We start from the raw sequence: 21,934 nt of genomic DNA, 5'->3' as shown, positions 1-21,934 counted from the left end.
AGTCTAGTGTGCTTCATGGAACACAAGAGGGACAGAAGTAAAAGAAGTCAAAGGGTCAAAGGGCATAAAACACCTTAAAGAAACAAGGGGGAGAGGAGAGAAAAGAAAATAACTGCTATCACTATTCCTATTTTATATATGGAAACAAACCAAAAATTGTTACTTGTCCAAGATTACATACCATGAAAGTGAGATTCAAACACGTTTCCATTTGATTTCAGGGTCTGTTTTCTTAGTCAGTTATATTACCAGGCTAAAAATATAAGACCTTAGACAGGGGATTTCTGCAATGAGATTTGCATTTTAGGAACAGACTGGGAGGCAGGCAAGGGGCTACAAGGAAACCAGTTAGGAGTATATGACCAGTGCCATACAAATGTGGTACACCTGAGATCCTTCCGAGGCCATGCAGATGGGGAGAAATAAAAAGGTTTGTGAAATTTTTAGAAGCTAAAATTGACAATATGGAAAAGAGAGGAATGTAAAGGAGCACTCAGATTCCTAGCTTAGGAAAATGGCTAGATGGCAACACCATTAAATTTAACAACACAAGAGGAGAAAGAATTCCAGAGATAAGTTGATAAATTTATTTTAGACATGTTCAGACTAAGTTTTCTGTGATATATACAAATGCAACTGGCCAATAAGCACTGAGAAAGGTCTGGATCTGAAGTGCAAGAAAGCTTGCTGAAACACATCTATAAACAAACTTTACAGCACAGGTACTTGAGGCCATGGAAATAAGAGTCTCCAAACCAAGTGTGGGAAGTAGAATAATAACAGACTTGAGGAAAGATACCCCCACCCCTGGCCCACTTTACCGCCACCACCAAAGAAAACCAACACCTAAGAGAAAGCAAAAGAAGAACAGCTAAGGAGATCCCTAGAAGTGGAACTGTTCAGAAAAGAAGGCAGAAAACCAAGACAGCATGATACGTAAAAACCTAGAAAAGTTGGCAAGATGGCCTAAGCATGCTGTGGGTTGAAACAGGGTAGGTATACAAAGTGAAACTCTGGGAAAAAAGTTCACTGAAAGAAAGTCAACAGTGGAAAGAATGGGCTGAAGTATTGAACAAGAGAATCTAAAATGAGTAAGAAGAAATACAGTCAGGGGCTGACGCGGAAATAGAAATAAAGACAATGGAAAGCAAAGATACTGAAGAGGAGTCGAGTAGGGGGTGTCTAAGAGCTGGAACAATCCAGGGCTGGGGTTTTGTTTGTTTTGATTGTTTGATTAATGAACCAATCAATGCCAAGATCCAGGCTATAATCTTGGGACAGGTGGCTACAGTTGAGTGGAGAGAAGAGTCACAGGAGATAAGAGATCAAAGGACTAAGAAGCCAGCAAGTTGAGGCCTGAAATCTTCCAACAAGACTGAGAGCCTGGACCCAGAGAACAAATAGTGAGCCATTTGCCAAGGGTCAGTAAGTGACCACCAGGACCAGGAGGTAAGGGGATGATAGCAGTGTAAAGGAAAAGGCATTTTAGCAAACGCTTTCGATACTGAAGAAGCATACGAATAGGTTACTAAATTTTAACTCAGTAAAGAATGAAAAAGAACTACCATCAACTCTGCTGTTTGGAACTTAGAACCAACAGGAACTATTTGACAAGCAACAGTGCTATTCCCAGAGCACGAAGGCAAAGCCTTTTCAGGTCTCAACAAGCATGAGGTAGAACCCTCGTCTGTCCACATTTACTGTCCCCTACATCTACCATCATTCCCAGCCCCAATCTTGATGATGAATCTGGGATTCTTGAGGCTCCTCCTCCATCATTCCTGCTTTCCCTGTTTCTGACCTCTCAGTGCGTACATTTTGTCTACCATAGATTTATCTATTGTAGAAAATAGCTGGCCTTCTGTGATAATCAGTTTTCTATGTCAGTTTTGCTACACTATAGTCTCCACAGTTATTCAAACACTAACCTAGGTATGGCTGTGAAGGCATTTTGCGTAAGTGATTAAAAGTCCATAAATCACTGACTTTAAGTAAGGGAGATTATCCCAGATGATGTGGGTTGGCCTGATTGAAGGCTGAAAGGCCTTGAGATCAAAGCTGAGACTCCTTTAAAGGAGAAAATTCTACCTGTGGACAGTAGTGTCAACTCCTGTAGCAAAGTTCCAGCCTGCCCCTCCTAACAGCCAACACTACAGATGTTGGATTGCTCAGCCAGCCCACTCAATCATGAAAGCTAATTCCTTGCAATGAATTTCTTATATGTATCTCCTACCAGCTCTGGTAAAACACTGACTAATGTACCTTCTATAGGCATCACCAGTCACATTGGATGATCTTTGACTTTTGGTAAAAAACAAACCATTCGTAAGGTCTGCCAAAATTGCTGCAAGACTACACGTAGACCATTCTTGCTACATTCTGATTCGACCCTAAACAAAACTGTAAGGTTGCTTCTGAAAAGAGATGCCTTCCTACTATAAGCCAAGAACACTAGCAATATATCTCCCCAGGGGTTGTTCATGATGGGGACTTCCTGGAACCCTTGGAAAGTTTCAGCTGTCCCACCAGAAGAGGGGCAGCGACTACAAGACAAAGAAAGCTAACACAAATTCTTCATACTCTACAATAAACGGAAGTAATTAAAATCAGGGAGAGAGTAGAAATGGATAGCAATAACAATGGAGAAAAACATACAATTGAAGAGAGAGAGGTTTTAGGCATTACTGATACTTCAATTCTTTATAGGTTTTGTCTGCTTATAATTATTCAATTCAGTTCAGTTCCGTCGTTCAGTCGTGTCCGACTCTTTGCAACCCCATGAACTGCAGCATGTCAGGCCTCCCTGTCCATCACCAACTCCCAGAGTCCGCCCAAACCCATGTGCATTGAGTCGGTGATGCCATCCAACCATCTCATCCTCTGTCATTCCCTTCTCCTCCTGCCCTCAATCTTTCCCAGCATCAGGGGCTTTTCAAATGAGTCAGCTCTTCACATGAGGTGGCCAAAGTATTGGAGTTTCAGCTTCAGCATCAGTCCTTCCAATGAACACCTAGGACTGATCTCCTTTAGGATGGACTGGTTGGACCTCCTTGCAGTCCAAGGGCTTATAATTATAAATAAACATTAAATGTTTTGGGCCTTATTTTTTAATTGGGAAAGGAGGATTCTATTGAGAAAAACAATACTACAACAGTTGTACTATTACTCTCATAAGAAATATGAGAGGAATTTTGGTAAAATAGCTCTTGGTGCCTTGTCAGTCGCAATGCACATAGTACTATTGTTTGCATAAGCCAAGCGCTTGAACTTGAGTTCTTAATTGGACAAGGTCTTTAAAAAATATTAGATTCAGAATTGTTGTACGTTGACTAACTAAAAATACTGTATATATACTTATTTTTCATTTTTTAAAAATGAGACTGCTTTTGTTCCTGTTGTTTCATTTATTTTAGTTTAGTTAACTCGGTGACATAATTAACATGCATGGCCTTTCTGTTACGGAATAATCTAAAGCACAGGATATCAATGATGAAAGAAAGATCTTAGTCTGACATCCTCATTTTACACATGATAAATAAAATGCCTAGGAAGGTAGGTAACTTTTCCAGTACGATGGCGATTACATGATTCCAGGTCTAGAATGCAGGCTTCCCTGGTGGCTCAGATGGTAAAGAATCTGCCTACAGTGTGAGGGACCTGGGTTTGATCCCTGGGTTGGGAAGATCCCCTGGAGGAGGGCATGGCAACCCACTCCAGTATTCTTGCCTGGAGAATCCCATGGACACAGGAGCCTGGCGGGCTACAGTCCATGGTGTCGCAAAGAGTCAGACACAACTGAGTGACCAAGCACAGCACACAGCACAGGTCTAGAATGCAGGTTTTCCAGTTTTCAGCCAGTGTTCTTTTCACCATGCACTGCCAGTAAGAAAATTTTAAAACATATTCACATACACACCTTCATATCCCTCACTTTCCCTAACCTAAAAAGTATCCCAAGGGAAGCTTTTGGCAGGATTCAGAGATTACTTTGGCAACTCTAACCACATTCCTGGAATCCATTTGCAAATGCTGGTCAGCAGAGCCTGCTTCATTCCCTTTTTGGTATTACTCACTCAGTAAAGGTTAAGCATATGTGAATTATCATAAGTTTATTTTTATTCTCCCCCCCCCTTTTTTTGGTAAGTGATCACTGACTACCAGGCACAGGAAATACATTTCACTGAATGATTTTCTAAAATCAAAACTCCATCTGGGTTGGAACTGAGACAGACTTAGAGACAATCATTTATAACATTAATACCAGTTACAAGCAACTATTCAATGATCAGAGTAAGGAAAGGCTCTTCACCTTTTCCTGAAAGTCCTTCCTAAGCTGAACCTTGAACACCCCATGGTTTAGTGTGCCATGTGCAAGAGTGCACAGGCAGCTGCTAATCGCATTGTGACTCAGTGCACCTTTGGGAGAGGGGCCACAGGAGGACTCACTCAAAATGGTAGAAGGTAAGTATCAACTAGCAAGTACTAAATGTGATCTCCTTAGTTGGACAGTTCAAATTGAAAAAAGAAAAAAGTGAGAGGATGGACTGTGAAAGCCAGTTTCCTCAAGTGAGAAATAATATTCCCCTTTAAAAAATTCAGAGACACATACAAGTACTTGCTTCCTTCACTGGATTAAATTCATATCTTAATAACTAAAATGAACAGCATTACATGAATTGACAAGGGAAACACTATATAAAAAAGCATAAATAGAACAAGGTGGTTCCATAGCAGACACCTGGAGAGGAAGGGAAGAAAAAAGAAAAAGTGTATAAGGTTCAGTTACTCGGACCCAAACTCCTGGCTGCTACAAAAATAACCAACCAGGATCTTACAAACTTGAAAAGGAATAGAAATCATCATGGCCACTGAGAACCATAAAAGGCACTCAACTTTGTCAAGTGCTATCAGAACTACCAGACTTGTGTTTAAGTGTTCTGTTCTCTCTCATCAGGGTGGTTGGGAAAGGAAAGTCTATTCACTAAAGATTGAAATTAGTGTTAAAAATCATAGTTCTACTTCTGTTTTGAGACAGGTTCAAGTATCACAATGATATGTGGATACAAGGACAAGATATCTCCTTTCAAAAAACACATTCAATTTTTCTAACACGTTATGTTTAAAAGCAAGATTATTTTCAGTTTCTATTCTAAAAGGTGCTAAAAAGGTAAAAGGTGCTGGGCAGAGACAAAAGAAAGAAGAAAGTAGTGGAGGGAAGGTTAGATGATAAATTAATAGGCTGATGGAAAAAAGAGGAAGAGAAGAGGGGGAGAAGGGAAAAGGGAGGAAAAATTTAATAGTTTAAAAATTTACCCCCCGTACATGTTAATTGGGTTTATTGGGTTTTATTTGGGAGGGTGGTGGGTAGTTGTTTGATTTGGCTTTTTATTGGCTGTTCTTTATCTTTGTGGCGGCCTATGGGTCTTCTCTAGTTGTGGTGTGCATGAACTTAATTGCCCCTAGACATGTAGGATCTTAGATCCCCTACCATTGCAGGTAGATTCTTTACCATCTGAGCCACAAGGGAAGCCCTACTGTATGTGTGTGTGTATTTATATATACATGCATATATTTATACAAAGTTATGAAATATTTATATACATCTACCAAAACATTTATATAAATTACACTATACATGCAAAACAAAATAAAGTAGATTAATTATAAAAATTTTAAAAACATGTATAACTATAAGAAACAAGTCTTTTTCCTGTGACCCCAAAAATTACTGTTAGTGTATCTGTAACTTTAAATCTTGTAAAATATGCACATATACTAGTATATTTATGAAAATATATGTCACAATTCAAATAATATATAGATTCATATCTAATTAAAAGAAAATATAACAGAGGTTTCAAAGGCATTATTTCTCCTTTCACATGGGGTAATTAGAGAAGAATTTGCTGTCAGAGTAATAACACCAAGAATTAGTATTTTAAAATGAAAGTTGCTACAGTTACATATAAGGAATATCAAAGATACTCTCAGATTAAGTTTTAAACAATCAGACAATATTGGGGTAGAGAGGTGGATTGCTGGGTAATCACAAGAGGAACACTACTACCTTCCATGAGATTACCTTTCTTGCATCTGAGAACATAATTATTACTCATTTCTTTGCAACCCAATATACTTATCCAATATTATTAGTGTTCCATTTTTCTCACAGGGAAATAAGGACTGAAGGCACCAACCATACTAGTTGAGGTAACCAGGCCAGTAAATGGGGAAGCCAGAACTTCAGTGAATGTCTTTAATTACTGACAGGTGAAAAAGCTAACACAGACTGTAGAATGCTTTATAAAGATGCATAATTCTCTTCATCATTTTGAATTTGTGATTCAGGAGACCTGCTCCCTGGTAACAGAGAGAGTCATGGGAATATCCCTTCTCCAGAGTACATAGTAATATGCAGTCCACTCTCCTCCCTGGTTACCATCCTTCTAGACAGGATATGCCCACACTCTTTTCAAGACAAAACCAGTTCTGGCATTAGAACTTTAAAAATTCAGATTCAGAGAAGATCGACCTTGACACACTATGGTATAAAGAAAAACACTGGACTGCAAGCTAGGAACTGGTGCTCAGAACTCACCATCATAACCTCAGAACCCTGCAAATAAGCAGGCCATTTGTTCTAACTTTTCCTTTACCTCCTTTATAAAAGAGAGCTAATAATAGAGCTGATGAAATTCACCAAGGTAATAGGTAGTATGCGCCTGGCGCAGTACATGATAGGTGGAAGAAAGTAACACAGCATTTTGCCAGCCTACCAGTTACCATCTCAGGAGCTGACAGCCCACCTGCATAAAGAGCATCATTTCCTCCAAGCTGGTGTCACTGGGCTAAGCACTGACTATATTCAACACTATTTAAATTCGATGTGCTTAAAGGAAGTTCATCAATAGAATCAGTGTCCATCAAAGCAAATTCTTGGTCCATCAGAAGTCTGTAAAGGGCCAAAGAATATCAAAGAGCTGCACATTTTCCTGAATCAAGTCTGGATATAACCAACAGGCTAAGAACCACAGAAAAAGATGACCATGAGCCTCCGCCACTCATATCAGAGTCCTAAATCAACAGACTGTGGTGGAGTGGGAGTGGCTACTCAAAGGGCAGGCAGAATCTAATTAGGCTTCTTTCCATGCACTTCCCTACATCTTCATCCACCTCTGAAAGCCCATGGTCAAAAAAACAATCCCAATTTATCTCTCAAATTCAATCCATCACCCAAAGGAGGATTTTTTGTCTGTTGGTTTGGTGGAGTGGAATAATGACCCCAAAGGGTCCTAAGACGTAAGGACAACTGGTGAGAACCCACTTCTGAGCATCCTTCCATCAAGAAGTCCACGTCATCAGCAATGCTAATTTAATAAAACCGGAGCAGTGGTGCTATAATTGGATTGCCATTCTAGCTAGTGGGTTTCCAGGGTAACCGTGTTCTTGCCACAGATAAAATGCACCTAGTAACACAAAGATTAAGGGTTTGGGGAGAGTCCGCATCAAACAAGAGGTCAAGAATTGAGGCTTAAGAGAGCTAGCTATACCAAAAGCAAATTATAGAAAGTGGTCTGGATTCAAAATCCTGGACTTGCCATGTCTAAGTTGCACGAATTTAGGAAAAAATAAAAATAAAAAAATAACTTCTCTAAGCCTTGTTTCCTCATCTGTAAAATGAGCATAATTATGGCATCACTCTCCTGGGTATGTTGTAAGGATAAAACAGAGAACTTAAACCAGTACATTTAAACTCTAATGTTTAAAAAAGGGGGGGGGGGATATGACAGATGTCTCTAAACTAGATATTCAGAAGCCTAAAAAACTAGAACAGTAAGTTTTGTTTTCTTTTCAGTTTAGTGCTTTGGAGGGAAAGTCCCTGAAAGTTTCCCAAAGGATCCTGGAATGGCTTAAATCCACATTGTCTAATGGTTGTGCTCATGTTATTCCTGCCTCTGTAGCCCTGACTTCTGGGAATATGCTGCCATGTCAGAGTCAATCCAGCAAGTCTTAAATGAAGAGGGACAACAGCTTTGCAGGCCACAAATTAAGGATCGGGAAATTGCCCTTGCTTAGTGGGTAGCAGCTAACTGGAATGGTTCGTGGTCATAAATACAACAGCTGACTTAGCCTGTTTCCCCTCAGGGAAGAGACTCTGCTGCTGCAGAAGTAAGTTATGAAGAAAAAGGGGGAAAGGGAAATTTTCCATTTGAAAGAAAAAGTCAATTTCAGGAGCCAGGGATACCTTCCATTGTGTCTGTTTCAGTTAGAACAGGTACCTAGAATTAAGCTCAGCTACAAATCTCCTTATGCTGGGTCCCCACCCCCACCACCCTCACCACAAACACAATGGGAAGTTAAGCTGGAAAATGAAAAAGAAAACCACTAATAAACTCCTGTGTTCATGCTCACAAACTTCCAGGCAACCAACAGCAAAACGGCGAGAAAGATGAAGTTTGAGAGCAAGAACATGTACGCACAAAAAAAGTTTCTGTTGTCCTCAGCTTAAATGCTGAGGCAGGAAGAGATACTATTCTTGAATCAAGTGAGAAAAGATGGTAAAGTGTGATATTAAAATGCAGCACACTGGAATAAGTTTGTCTCTATAAAAACTGTTATGTTCTGTATGTGATTTAAATTAATGCCTATATTTGTTGGAGATAAAATTAAAATGAAGATAAACGGTGCCAACATATAACGTGTTTGCTGGAGCAATAAATAAGGCAGTGAAAGGTACTTTACATTTCAGTCACATCTATCCAAGTGGGGAGCTCACAGCATTTGAGGAACATTTGTTAATTGAATGTTATAAGAGGTTTGTAAGGCCCCCGAATGGTTAGTATGTGCGTCTTTTGAAGGGACAGAGAGGTTGAATGATCCAGGGCCCTCTGGATATTGCTGGTTTGGAAGCCCAGGGCAGTCAAACAGTGTACTTTCTCGTTCAGAGGATTCTCTGACAGTAGGGCCCAGAACACAGAGCTCCCCTGCACTGCCCCATAACAGACATCACCTGCCACTCTCTCCGTTTATTAACTAGCTCAGTGGTGAATAAGACTACAGTTTTAGCTGGGGAGAAAGGCAATCATTTTGACACACTTTAACAACAAATCTCTCCTTTCCCCATTTACCTTGCAAGAGTATCTTATGAATGATTAAATACTGTCACATCATTTATCCTCAGCTTGAAAACTTGTCTAAAGTATTGATTAGTGATGCCCTCTCTTCAAATCAATCTCTTCAATCACATCCTCCCCATGTCCTCACTAAGCCTACTCATCACAAAGCTGCCAACTGGTCACTGGCTTTCTGTTTTGGAAGTCCTGTTCTCTGAGCCCCACAAACTCAAGGAACTTGGTCTGTGTTCAAACGTCTACTTGACAGATGGCCAGATTAACTTAAGAAGCTAAATCATGCAAGACTGGGTGGGCATTGATAACTGTATAAGGATAACTGATCATTTGGAACACTGGGTTCACTATAATCTTCTACTTACACATATGTTTGACATTCTCAAATAGAAAGTTCAAATAAGTCAAAAGGGGAACATTCCCAGAAACACTGGCAGCTCATTTACTGGGAGAATGCTCCTCTCCTGAGCTAACAGAGAAGTGTGCTGGTCAGGAGAGGGCCCATGGCTTCTGAAGATGATGCTGCAAAAGAAATAGGGAAGTCACCTTTCCTGCAGGTCATTTAAGGATTCAGGTGAAATTTTAGGATGCCTTAAGGAGCACATAGTCCACTCTCTCATTTTTCAGAAAATCTCAACTATATCTTCCTTTTACAATTTAAAAAAATACATTCAATTTCATTATAGTTTGATATACATATCAATGCCACAGATCCCATAAAAGCCCTGCTCTTCCTCTTCTGCAGAGGTTAATCTATCACTTTTCTGCCCACTTGTACAATGGGGATCATGAACATACCTACTTCACGAGCGCTAAAGAACTCCACACCTGAAAAGCATTAAAAACAGTTCCTGGTATATAGGAGCCGCAATTATTATTATTATTATTATTACAAACTTTGTGGTAGCCATCAATGCTGCTTTCTAAGTATTTCCAGCTCTGCTTTCTGGCAGCCTTATGGCTAGATGGAGCCATATGAATAGTTTTGGCTGAAGTGCTGTAAGTACAAGTCTGCATGTGTTACTTACAGGCCAGAGTATGCAACTGCCAGGTCAAAACCCTCAGAGGTCTTTTACTATGGGATGCGGGACAGCAATGTTTGAGATGGTGGCTATTCCATCAGTCTGCAAAGAAGTTCTGATCCAGAGTGAACAAATAACAGAAGCAAAGAAATAGCTTTTGTTTGAAGAACTGAGATTTGGAGAATAATTGTCAGCATAGCACTGCCTGACCTATCCTGATATTTCTTAACTTTGGTTTACAGAATGCTTTCACTTCTATTATTCAATTTAACCTTCATAATCAAGAGAAAGGGGAAGTGTGTAGGTATTTAGAAGATGTGAATTTCAGCTTAAGTTAGCACAATATCCAAGTCTTACTGATATATCTGTATATTTGTGGCAAACACAAAATATTCTTTCAACACACTTGACTCCGAAATTAAATGCCTTAAGACCATTACCTTTAACAATGTACACACATTAACCTCAACCCAAATACTAATTAGAACTGTTAATGTTTTCTGGGTGCTTGCAGTGTCGCATCAAAAAAGATGTCACTGATTATAAAATGTACCGTTATCGCACCAGTAGAAACAAAAAATATTGTTACTTAAATTATAACAGTGTTTTGTTATTAGATAAGTTATTATATGTTATTGAAAGAAACATTCTTAAATTATTTAGACAGTCTTTTAAAAAATGTCACTCCATTGCACATATGCATATGTGTGTGTATATGTGTGTGAAACAAACTGAAGCATTCTAAAAGCTTCTTCACACGTAGAGTTCCACTGATTGAATCACCTTTCAATGAAAAATCATGAAAGTTCTATGAATTTTGCCATAATACTCTTCACTGAGTCATCAAGAGCAATGACAAAAGAGGGTTCCACTATTACCCTCGGGATTTTCTTCCAGCCATTTGAAATCAGGAACTGAGGCATGGAGAGATTACACTGCCTCCTGAAGGTCACACAGCTAGTAAGTGGAGAATTCAGAGTTTTCCATCTAAGGTAGCTGCCTACTTTTGAGTAATTGCTCTTAGCCACTATATAGTACAGATTCTCATTACAGCAATAAGATCAGTACTTTTTTTGGGGGGTGGGCAGTAGAAGTTCAAGAATTACAAACTCAAAGAAAGTGCTCACACTTAAGCCTCTTAAAATTTACACCTGTCTGTCTTGTTTAAAGCAAACCAACACTTATCACTGCCAACACTTTAATACATTAAATGGACAATTTAGCAGAAGTCTCAACCTCGTTTTGATTATCTTCAAAGAATTATTGAAAAAAATCTGCATGTAGCCCTATCTTTTTAAAATTTTGGGATGTAAGATCAGTGAACACAGGTATATAACATCTATACTTACACAGACATACTCTTAAAACATATTTTAATTGCATTTAGTTCTACTAATGTCTATGTTTCTACATGGATATTATCTTTGGAAAGCCAAAGAAATCACCACTAGTAAACATTTGAGGACCAAATGTGTGCTTGATCCTTGCAGAGCATGAAATTAGATTTAATCTATGCCCAGAGGGGGAAACCTTACTGAACAAGTATAACAGCTGATTTTTTTTTTTTAGCAGTTCTTTATCTCCTCTCCTTTATAAAGGACAGTTAGCACAACTGAACAATTACTTAGGAGGTATGATACAAAGCTTTGAGTCTAGCTCTTTATATACTGATCAAATGAGTATTATAATTTGCTATAATTCTCCCTCTTGATTATATACAGTAGCTATTTCATTCTCTAAATAATATCTTATACCTTTTTTTAGAAGTTGGTTAAATTGCTTAGGAGGAGAATATTAGGCTCAGTTTCTTTGAAGGGTAATATAGTGGGAGTGACTGTATAATTATCTCTACCGGGCTCTCACCCACTATACAATGTCGTCTACTCTATCTATTGCTTTCCTGTTGAGAACTCCAGTTAATCCTAACTAACTAGCATACAAGAAAATGAGGCAGGAGGATTTTATTTTTAACTTGGGACTGAGAAAATAAGAAAAAGAAATGCTAAGATTGATCAAATCTGGTGCATTTGCAATTTTTATTTTAAGCCATTTTAGATATACGTGCTACCAAATAGGTACAGTAATTCAGGGCTTACAGTTACTTGTACAGCCACATCCTATCTAGTACTCTCTGCCTGAGACCAACTGTCCTTTAAGTCACTGCACAGCTGGGCTATTTCATGTCTGGCAATCACTACTCTATTCTGGATGGGGAGTTTTATTTTTTCTTAACATCAGTGTGGATTTTATCCTCAAAATGCCAAGCAGTCCAAATGCTTCATACAATCTAGATTTTTATAAACAAATCAATGGCTTCCAGCAGAAAGAAGTTTAACACAAGTCCTTCAACAAATATGTCAAGATTTCTCAACGCAGTCCATTCTCCAATGTTGTTCAATTATGTGTCTATTTCTGTGTCAGCATCTCCAAAAGACATATGAACTCAAGTGTGGGGCCTGGCGCAGTCTTACTCATGTGCATATGACCAATGACTGACACGGGGCTGGCACTTTTACACTTCTTTGCCTAAATTAAGAACAGAGAACATTGCTCACATGCAGATGTTAGAAATTATAAGTTCAAACTATGCTACCCTCCTGAGTTACTGAGTAAGGCTACCAGATTGCTACTATTCAAAGTAGACTGTCACTAAAGTGAAATCACATTCACTTAAAGACTGACCGCCACTAAGGCAGATACAAGGTTACAAAGAATTGGAGGTGAGAATAGAGAGTGACTCCAAATGGGTATGAAATTTCTTTTTGAGATGGAAGAAAATTGCTAAGATTAGATCGGGGTAATGGTTGCAAAAATCACTGAATCACTGAGTCGTAAAAAACAAACAAAAAAAACTGCACCCAAATTCCTCATCAACATCATTACTGTTAGTAGTTTTGATTATGCATTCATCTGTCAATTCTTATAATTAGGCCTAGGATCTAGACTGTTGTGGCTCAAACACCAGCTCTGCCACTTAGAAATTTCAGGTTTCACCTCTCTAGACCACTATCTCATCTGTAAAATGGGGGCGAAATGACAGGCTTCCTCATTGAGTTGTTCTGAGGACCAACAGAATTAATACATGGAAGTGATATAGTATGTTTTCAATGAATGTTGGCTATCATTTCCATATCTTTTAATTATAATTTCCTAATATTAGAAACAGTTGACCATTGCTGCAAAGGGAAACTGACAGGTAGAATTTATATAAAATGTGAACTAGATAAACACTACACTAAACAATAGAGATGGCTTACTCCTACTTTCATTCACAACCCAGGGCTCCTCCGATTAGAGTATAGCCAGAGTTATCTTTCGGAAGCATACTTCCAATTTCTTTTCTGATTTCTTCAATATTCCAGTCTTTTCTTGAACTTCAGCCCCTACTCCCCCAGCTGCCTACAGGATGAAGAGCACAATGTACAAATTCACTGCGTTGCACAGAATTCATTCATAAGCTACCCTTCAACCCTCACCAATGTAATATTTTGGCTCTATTCTCTCTCTGTTTCACTTACCTCATCTTCCAAGTCCTTCGAATTCCTTACCCAGTGAAAACACCATTCTTTTATTTCTACAATTGCAGTTCCTTATGCCTGGACTAACTGTAGACTGCCTCAAAACCCTCCTAGACATCCTTTGTGACTCAACTCAAATATCACATCCTCTCACTGACCTCATCCTCCTTTGTGACCTCAAAGTAAGACACATACATTTCTATGAAGGCACACACTGACAGACTCTCAGACCTTCAGACTCAACACAAACTGTCCTCATACCATCCCCTCTGCTCTAACCCTACTGAACTGCTGTGGGTTACCTATGTCACACCTCTTTGTGTGGGCAGGTTTCTTTCCTCTTCCCAGAACATTTTCCCCTCTCTTTGGTCCCCTCTCATCAACCTAGGAAACTCTCAATAGACTTCTCAGATTCTGTTTAGAAATAACAGCCTCTCAGAAACCTCCCAAGGTCTCCCCAGAGTGTGTTTTCTTTGTCCCTCTGTTGTGACCCCAGCGTACACTTGCATGCATGCCCTCTAAGTCACTTCATTCATGTCTGACTCTTTGCAACCCTATGGACAGTAGCCCACCAGGCTCCTCTGTCTAGGGATTTTCCAGACAAGAGTACTGGAGTGGGATGCCATGGCCTTCTCTAGGGGATTTTTCTGATGCGGGGATTGAACTCAAGTCTCTTGTGTCTCCTGCACTGGCAGGCAAATTCTTTACCACTAGCACACCTGAGAAGCCCAGAGTACCCTTTGTTGACACCAAATGTTGGACGTCAACACTATATAAAAAGTCTGTTAATAGACCCACAGATATAGAAAACAAACCTACCTATATATAAAATAGGTAACCGACAAGGAACTACTCTATAGAGGGAACTATACTCAATATTCTGTAATAACCTTTAAGGGAAAAGAATCTGAAAAAATAGATAAGTATGTACACAAAACTGAATTACTTTGCTTCACACCTGACACTAATGAACACTGTAGATGAACTATACTTCAATGAAAACAAATAAAATATTCTGTTGATGGACATATTATGAGAAGCTAGGTTTTGTAGAACTACTGTCAGTCTCTCTAATCCCAACATCTAAACAGTTTTCCTCACACACAGTAAGTATGTTCATAAAATACTTGTTGAGTAAATGTAGTAGTCATCTCCTTTAAAAATCATCTGAATCAGTGAATTGTATGGTAAGTGAATTATATAACAAAAAAAAATCTGTTATAAAAAGTCTGAGTTAAAAATCTATGATTTTCACTGTAATTTAACCTCTCAGTTGCTAGGACAGAGGTCGTATATGCTTTCATCCCTATTGTGAAGCCTAGTACCTATAAGATGTTCAGTTATATTTAACAAAATGATTTAATAAAAATGAAAATGTTAGCCAAATTCTAAACCACTGAGCCACTTACTATAAAAGCCTGCTTTATATGAAGTTTCTCGGTAGGTGAATTAATAGTGGTATTAAAAATCCACATTTATAAAATGTGGATATTTCAACATCCACATTTTATAAGTGAAGAATCAGGCAAAATAAAAGAAGCAAATTACTCAAGATTGTGTGGATAGGTCCTAAAAGAATGCTTCTTCCCAAATCAACATTATTAATGGTGTCTGAAAGATGCATGTCATTGCTGAAATCATATGAAGAGTAATGAGCATGGGCTATGTAAGGACAAAATGTTGTTGTTAAAGCTATGTTTGGGAATAAATATATCACCAGTTTTTTTTTTTCTTTTATATGATCAGATTAAACAGGTGTTGGTAATCTTGAAAAGAGAAATAAATAAACTCTTGGCTTGACATGAGTCATTATTTGATGGGGTATTTCAAGACAGAATTGATATTTCTAAACAGCTGATACCAAGGGAGATAATACCTAAGAACAACAGGAGCAGCGGTAAAAAAAATCACTAATGATTTCTTTCATAGAAAAATTCCATACAGTGTGAAAATCAATCTTTATGGATTTCTAGTATTGGAAACTTCCACTTGGGAGAGAGTGTAGGCTTTTAAAACACTCAAAAATTTTATGCGAGACATCAAAAGAGACACAGATAAACAGAACAGTATTATGGACTCTATGGGAGAGGGCAAGGGCGGGGTGATATGGGAGAATGGCATGGAAGCATGTAAATTATCATATGTGAAATGAATCAGCAGTCCAGGTTCAATGCATGATACAGGGTGCTCGGGGCTGGTGCACCGGGATGACCCAGAGGGATGGGATGGGGAGGGAGGTGGGAGGGGGGTTCTGGAAGGGGAACACATGTACACCCATGGTGGATTCATGTCAATGCATGGCAAAACAAATACAATATTGTAAAGTTAAAAAATAGAAAATAAACTAATTAAAAAAAAAAACTGACAAAAATATATTTTAAAGAACAAAAAAAAACACACCTAAAAACAAAAAAAACACGTCAAAAATTGACATCTAGGCATATGTATGTGAGGCAACTAGATATCACTTACTTTACAACGTTAGAAAACTAACTAGGGAAAATCATTTCATAGCTTGTTCTTCAGTGTACTCATCTCGAAAACAGGATAACGCAATCCATGTTCTCACATCCCTCTCTACACTATAAGAACTTCCCTAAAGCACCAAAAAACTGTAAGCTTATAAGGTATGGTAAAAGATGTCCAAATCCTTTGCTCCTGAGAGTCAAAACTCAGCATCTGTTACTGAAGCTTAAATCACAACTACCTTAGGACTGTAAGCATCTGCACCCCTGGTCCACCTCAGCAAATTCTAGCTTCCTAAATCATCCAAGTTCATTTCTGTCTCAGGTAAATGCACTGTTCTGCAAGTGCAAGTTCTCAACTTGACATGGAGCTGTCACTTAAGAAGTTAATCCTTCAGAGAAACATTGCTTGACCTTCTCAGCAAACATCCTGCCAGACACTCCTATCTGCACCTTTTATCTTGTTTCATCATGTAGATTTGTTTACCAACTCCTTTATGTTTTACATTCCCCTCACCACGCTTCAGCATTTAAGGTCAGGGGTAAAAAAAAACCAAAAACCGCATCTGCCAAAGTTACCTCTCATCCCCAGTACCCGAGTTCATACAGTGCTATTGCTGTTCAGTCACTAAGTCGTGTCTGACTCTTTGCGACCCCATGGACTGTAGCACACGAGCCTTTCCTGTTCTTCACTATCTCCTGGAGTTTGCTCAGACTCATTGAGTCAGTGATGCAATCCAACCATCTCATTCTCTGTTGCCTCCTGCCCTCAATCTTTCCCAGCATCAGGGTCTTTTCCAATGAGTTGGCTCTTAGCATCAGGTGGCCAAGGTATTGGAACTTCATCTTCAGCATCAGACCCTCCAATGATATTCAGGGTTGATCTCCTTTAGGATGGACTGGTTGGATCTCCTTGCTGTCCATGGTACTCTCAAGAGTCTTCTCCAACATCACAGTTGGAAAGCATCAATTCTTTGACATTCAGCCTTTTTTATGGTCCAACTCTCATATCCGTACATGATTACTGGAAAAGCCATAGCTTTGTCTATACGGATCTTTGCTCTTTGTCATACAATGTGGGAGGACTCGATAAAGGTGAGACAAATATAGTATAAATAAAAGAAACCTCAGTTCATGGCCTAGGTTTTTCACTTAACAACTGTGAGATCTCTGGCAAATATTCCAGGCTCTATTGACTCAAGTAAACATCAGGAATCACAAGTATATCTGCCTCATAGTGTAGAAGTCAATGAGATGAGGTACACATGTCTTACAAACCACAAATATGGTCTTTAGACCATGATAACAGTATCACTCTGTAAGACCTATCTGACCAAAGGCCAGTGAAAAAGTGCAAGTGTTAGTCGCTCAGTTGTGCCTGACTCTTTGCAACCCCGTGTACTGCAGCCTGCCAGGCTCTCTGTCCATGGAATTCTCCAGGCAAGAATACTGGAGAGGGTAGCCATTCCCTTCTTCAGGGGATCTTCTTGACCCAGGGATTGAACCCAGGTCTCTTGTATTGCAGGCAGATTCTTTAAGGACTGAGCCACCAGGGAAGCCCCGAGGGTCAGACTCTGTTCTAAAAGCACTTTATACATACAATACGATGCCTTTGATAGTAAAATGCATTGTTATTTTTTTACCACTAAGGAAGAAAGAACTCCTGCCTGTAAATCTGTAACACAATTAAATCTTATGAAATCAACTACAGTATACATATCAATCTCAAAGAAATTGAACCATGAGGGAGAAAGGTGCTTCCTAAAGTGGAAGAAATATAATTTTATACATTGAATGCTCCTAACAATCCTATGAGGTAGGCCCTATTATCATTACATTTTCCAGATATGAAAACTGAGGCACAGAAAGGTTAAGTAGCTTGTTTAAGGTTACCTAATGAGTTTTAATTAAGACCAGATTAACAAGGACTCATGAAACTCTATGGTTTTAGCTAGCCATAAAATAAAAAGAATTAGGTTTGCTTTTTCTAAATGGCACAAATGAACCTTGGCATTTTGCTCACCAAAGTGTATGGTGTACAAAATTCTAACAATTCTCATGGCACAGTATTATGAAAATAAAAGTAGAAAGATACCAGTTTTAAATACTGAACTTCAAGCTTTCTTAATTTGCATCCTCTTTGCATTTATATAACTCAATTCTTACCAAGATCAATTTGTGCTCATTTAGACTTTGCTCTTAATCCTTTCATTTATCTGTTTTCTGCTTTCATAAAGATATAGGCAGCTACCCTGGAGATGATAGTTTATGTTTAGATCTACTTACTTTGTGCCTTTCACCATTCTCCATGCTTTTTGCTCTGAGCTTAGTAGGCATTAAATAAATATTGCTGACTAATTATTATAAAAGGAAAAAAGATCTGATTTGGCATCATATCTTACAGCACGGTATTAAAAAAAAAAAAAGCTCAAGCAAGCTTTCCAAATATGATTAGTAGCAATGAAGAGAAATAATGGCTCTTTGAACTAAACCGAAAAATCCAGGAGTATGGTATGTAAGGTGAGAGGAAGGGCTTCAAAACCAACACATACAACACTTCCAGAGATGTAACTATTACAGTTACATTACATTATCAACCTTTGACCATTGTTCTTAGGCTGAATGTAGTTGAGATAAACAAAAAAAAAATTCTGAGTTATCTGGTGAGGTTTTAAGAAATATCTAATGAAGGTAACATATGAAATACGACAGAGATTAAAAAGAGCATGGTCCCCATCAATGCTCATTTTCAAAACAATGTTCTTTTTATATATAGAAATCCCTTAAAGTACAGAAAAGTTATTTGCAGAGTCCTGCTCCCACATAAGAAAGTCAAGACATGATATTCAAAGTCACCTGTGAAATTCTATTGCATATTAGGGAAAGCAACCAATGTGTAATCCCTTTTGTACTGTCTCATAACCACATAAGTGATGACTGAAAAGAAACACAACTATTTACTTGCTCAACTGTTATTCATCAAGGATCTTCCATCGTTGAAAAGTTACTGAGAATACAAAATTAAACCTTACTAACCCATTTTTCTTGGAGAAGGAAATGACAACATACTCCACTATTCTTGCCTGGAGAATTCCATGGACAGAGGAGCCTGGCAGGTTACAGTCCATGGGGTCGCAAGAGTTGGACACGACTTAGTGACTAAACCACCACCACCAACCACAACCCATTTTTCTATCATAAGAAAAGTTCTATTAACTATATTCTATTAACTACATTAAATATATTAAACCTCATACAAAGGTTTAAGAACTAGAGGCTGTTCCAAAATCATTTGTCTCTAAATCCTAAATGATCGTATACAATCCCCCACACACATCATTTCTTAGTGGCAGATAGAGAAAATCTGTATATTCTGGTAAATAGCTCTATCTACATTTGCAACAATTTAAGAGTCGGTGAGTAAAAGGAATTTCCATACATTTTCTAACAATACATGTTACTAAAAATAAACTTGAGGTATACTAAAAGTATTTTTTGAGTCATCAAATATTGAATGCTTTCAATTTATTTTAGTATCAACTATGTTTTATTATCCCTGGAGTAGGATATGGCAACCCACTCCAGTATTCTTGCCTGAAAAATCCCACACGCAGAACAGCCCGGTGGTTACAGTCCATGGGGTCGCAGAGAGCAGCACACGACTGAGTGGCTGAACACAACATGTTTTATTCTAACTGATTCTTTAATTCTTTTCCCACAATTCATAAGACACAATATGTGCCTGGCAACATATTTATAAAGAAATTAAAGTTGCATCCAGCATCCCAAAAAAAAATTACTAGAAATTTTAGCTTTTAATGGACAGAAAAAAGATGAAATCTTTTGGAACTCGAGATGCAATCTCACAATTGTTTTTTAATGCGCTCATTGCTGTGCTTATTCTCCTTATCAGAAATCTGTAAACTGCCTCTGTATGGATTGCTAATTCATCTGTTTTAAAGCATATTGGCATTCTGAAGAAATGTTTTGTTGGACAGGAACTTGCTTGTCTGATCCTCACAGGTGCATACTCATAGGTGTGTTTGTATCTGAAGAGGCATCTGTGAGGAAGATGGAATTAACAGTATGAAAGTGTCAAGGGAGCCAGTTTCTCCTGCGAGGATTTTACTGTTTGAGTTTTGACTAGACCTCTTTGGCTCTTAGCTTTACATTCTGTACAAAGGCAAACACAAAAAAGTTGTTCTTGTATAACTTAAAGAGTCAGTAAGGTGTGAACATTACTTGAAATACAAATCTTCAGTAATGACAGTAATTTCCTTTATTAATCTTGCTCTTATGGTAAAATTTCCATTTTAGATGCTATGTAAATTTCACTGAGACTGCACATCAGAAACCCAAGAATTCTTTTTAATGTCTGGATCAACCAGAAGGATTATTTTACAAATCCACTTGAAAACCTCTGACATAAGTGATGTCACCGATAAGTGAACAAGGCGCTGATGGGATACTGCCATTAGAGGCACGCCCACATGAGCTTTTGTATAAATTAGAACATTAGGAAAAACCATACGGTCTACACTGCCTTTCAGCAGACATAAAATTGGTGACTGTGCCACCCAATAGTTATGAAAACTGAGTACATGGAAGATGGACTTGGAGCCTAAGGAAGAGGCAGGAGGAAAATGAGAGAAACTGATCTCTAAGTTACAAAACTTGTTCACTTGCAAGCTCAGGGGAGAAAGCCCACTTCAGGTAGTCTTATAATTCCTTCCTCTTTCTTACCTTGCCAGCCACTCTCGTCCACTCAGCAGTACCCACCACCCAGCTACATTCCAGACCTCACCTCCACCGCTCATCACCACACTGTCTCCAGAACAGTTGGTCCTTTCCATCATCTCTGTCTGAGCCATCTCGAGTCTCTTTGCCTTTACGTCAAACCACTCTGCTTTAACCAGTTGCTTGACACCCCATTTAGAACTACTATCACTAAATGAAGGGAGGAAGTACATTTCCCACTCTTTGAGTTTTCCATGTGGAGGGACCTTCCATGGAGAAATAGTCCTATCATCTGTCTATGCCCCACTCAACCTCCTGAGAAGGAATGGTGACTTAACTGACTGGTGACTTTGAGGAAAGAAACAGGGCAGGTATAGTTCAGCTCCTTTCCGAGTTCCACTTAGAATCGGCTGCTGGCAAGATGATGCTTTTCTCTACTTTTTCAGACTCTGAATTCTTTAGGGGAAGCTTGTGTGGAAGACAGCTTCACTTCAGGAGAAGCCTGCAGGTGACCATCACTGACTATTATCAAAGGGCCATCTGTCATTTTAGTGGTAAAACAGTAGTAATTTCCTTGCACCTAAAGCACATGCCAGTCATCCATGGTACTTCTATCTGTCATAATACTAACATTTTAGTCTCTATCTGTCCGATTCCTGCATCTTTCAATAACTGCAGAACATGGGTAGAGATGTGGTGGTGGTTTAGTCTCTAAGTTGTGTCTGACTCTTGCCACCTCATGGACTGTAGACCACCAGGCTCCTCTGTCCATGGGATTTTCCACGCAAGAATACTGGAGTGGGTTGCCATTTCCTTCTCCAGGGGATCTTCCAGACCCAGGAATCGAACCCGGGTCTCCTGCATCACAAGCAGATTTCTGCATTGCAGATGGATTCTTTACCAACTGAGCTGTGTGGCTCTCCTGGGTAGAGAGGAGGGTACTATTTATTGTGCTCCCTGAAGTCACAATAATTAATACTCAATTAGCCATGTTCCTTTCTTTTCACCCAAAGTCTCTGCTAACCTTAACTCATGGTAAGCGGCTAGTGTCTCCTCCTTTCCTT

At 38.8% G+C, this 21,934-nt stretch overlaps 1 protein-coding gene and 1 long non-coding RNA gene across 23 annotated transcripts in view; both read right to left on the bottom strand.

Moving 5' to 3' along the window:
• The window catches only part of LPP (LIM domain containing preferred translocation partner in lipoma), a 728,299-nt gene that overhangs the window by 316,121 nt on the left and 390,244 nt on the right, over nt 1-21,934 (bottom strand). Inside the window, exons 1-2 of one of the 22 annotated variants that reach the window (XM_081536697.1) lie at nt 13,669-13,798; nt 13,408-13,549 (exon numbers count right to left, since the gene is read on the bottom strand). The exons of 19 other annotated variants lie outside the window; for them this stretch is intronic. In XM_081536697.1, coding sequence (XP_081392823.1) covers nt 13,408-13,419 — 12 coding nt within the window. In that variant the 5' untranslated portion in view covers nt 13,420-13,549; nt 13,669-13,798. Of the gene's footprint in view, nt 1-13,407; nt 13,550-13,668; nt 13,799-21,934 lie in introns of those variants that run through there. 2 more of the 22 variants (XM_081536715.1, XM_081536705.1) reach the window with 2 other exon arrangements.
• Nucleotides 15,635-21,880, bottom strand: LOC145524471 (uncharacterized). Its single transcript, XR_014067560.1, has 2 exons — nt 19,255-21,880; nt 15,635-17,553 (listed from the first exon to the last, which is right to left on the bottom strand). It is a non-coding gene; the product is annotated as an uncharacterized LOC145524471 (long non-coding RNA).

Source organism: Giraffa tippelskirchi, chromosome 2 (genome assembly GCF_054371585.1).
Source record: "Giraffa tippelskirchi isolate mGirTip1 chromosome 2, T2T-mGirTip1v1.2.pri, whole genome shotgun sequence".
Classification (NCBI taxonomy): domain Eukaryota; kingdom Metazoa; phylum Chordata; class Mammalia; order Artiodactyla; family Giraffidae; genus Giraffa; species Giraffa tippelskirchi.
This window is presented reverse-complemented; position numbering and strand designations above follow the sequence as displayed.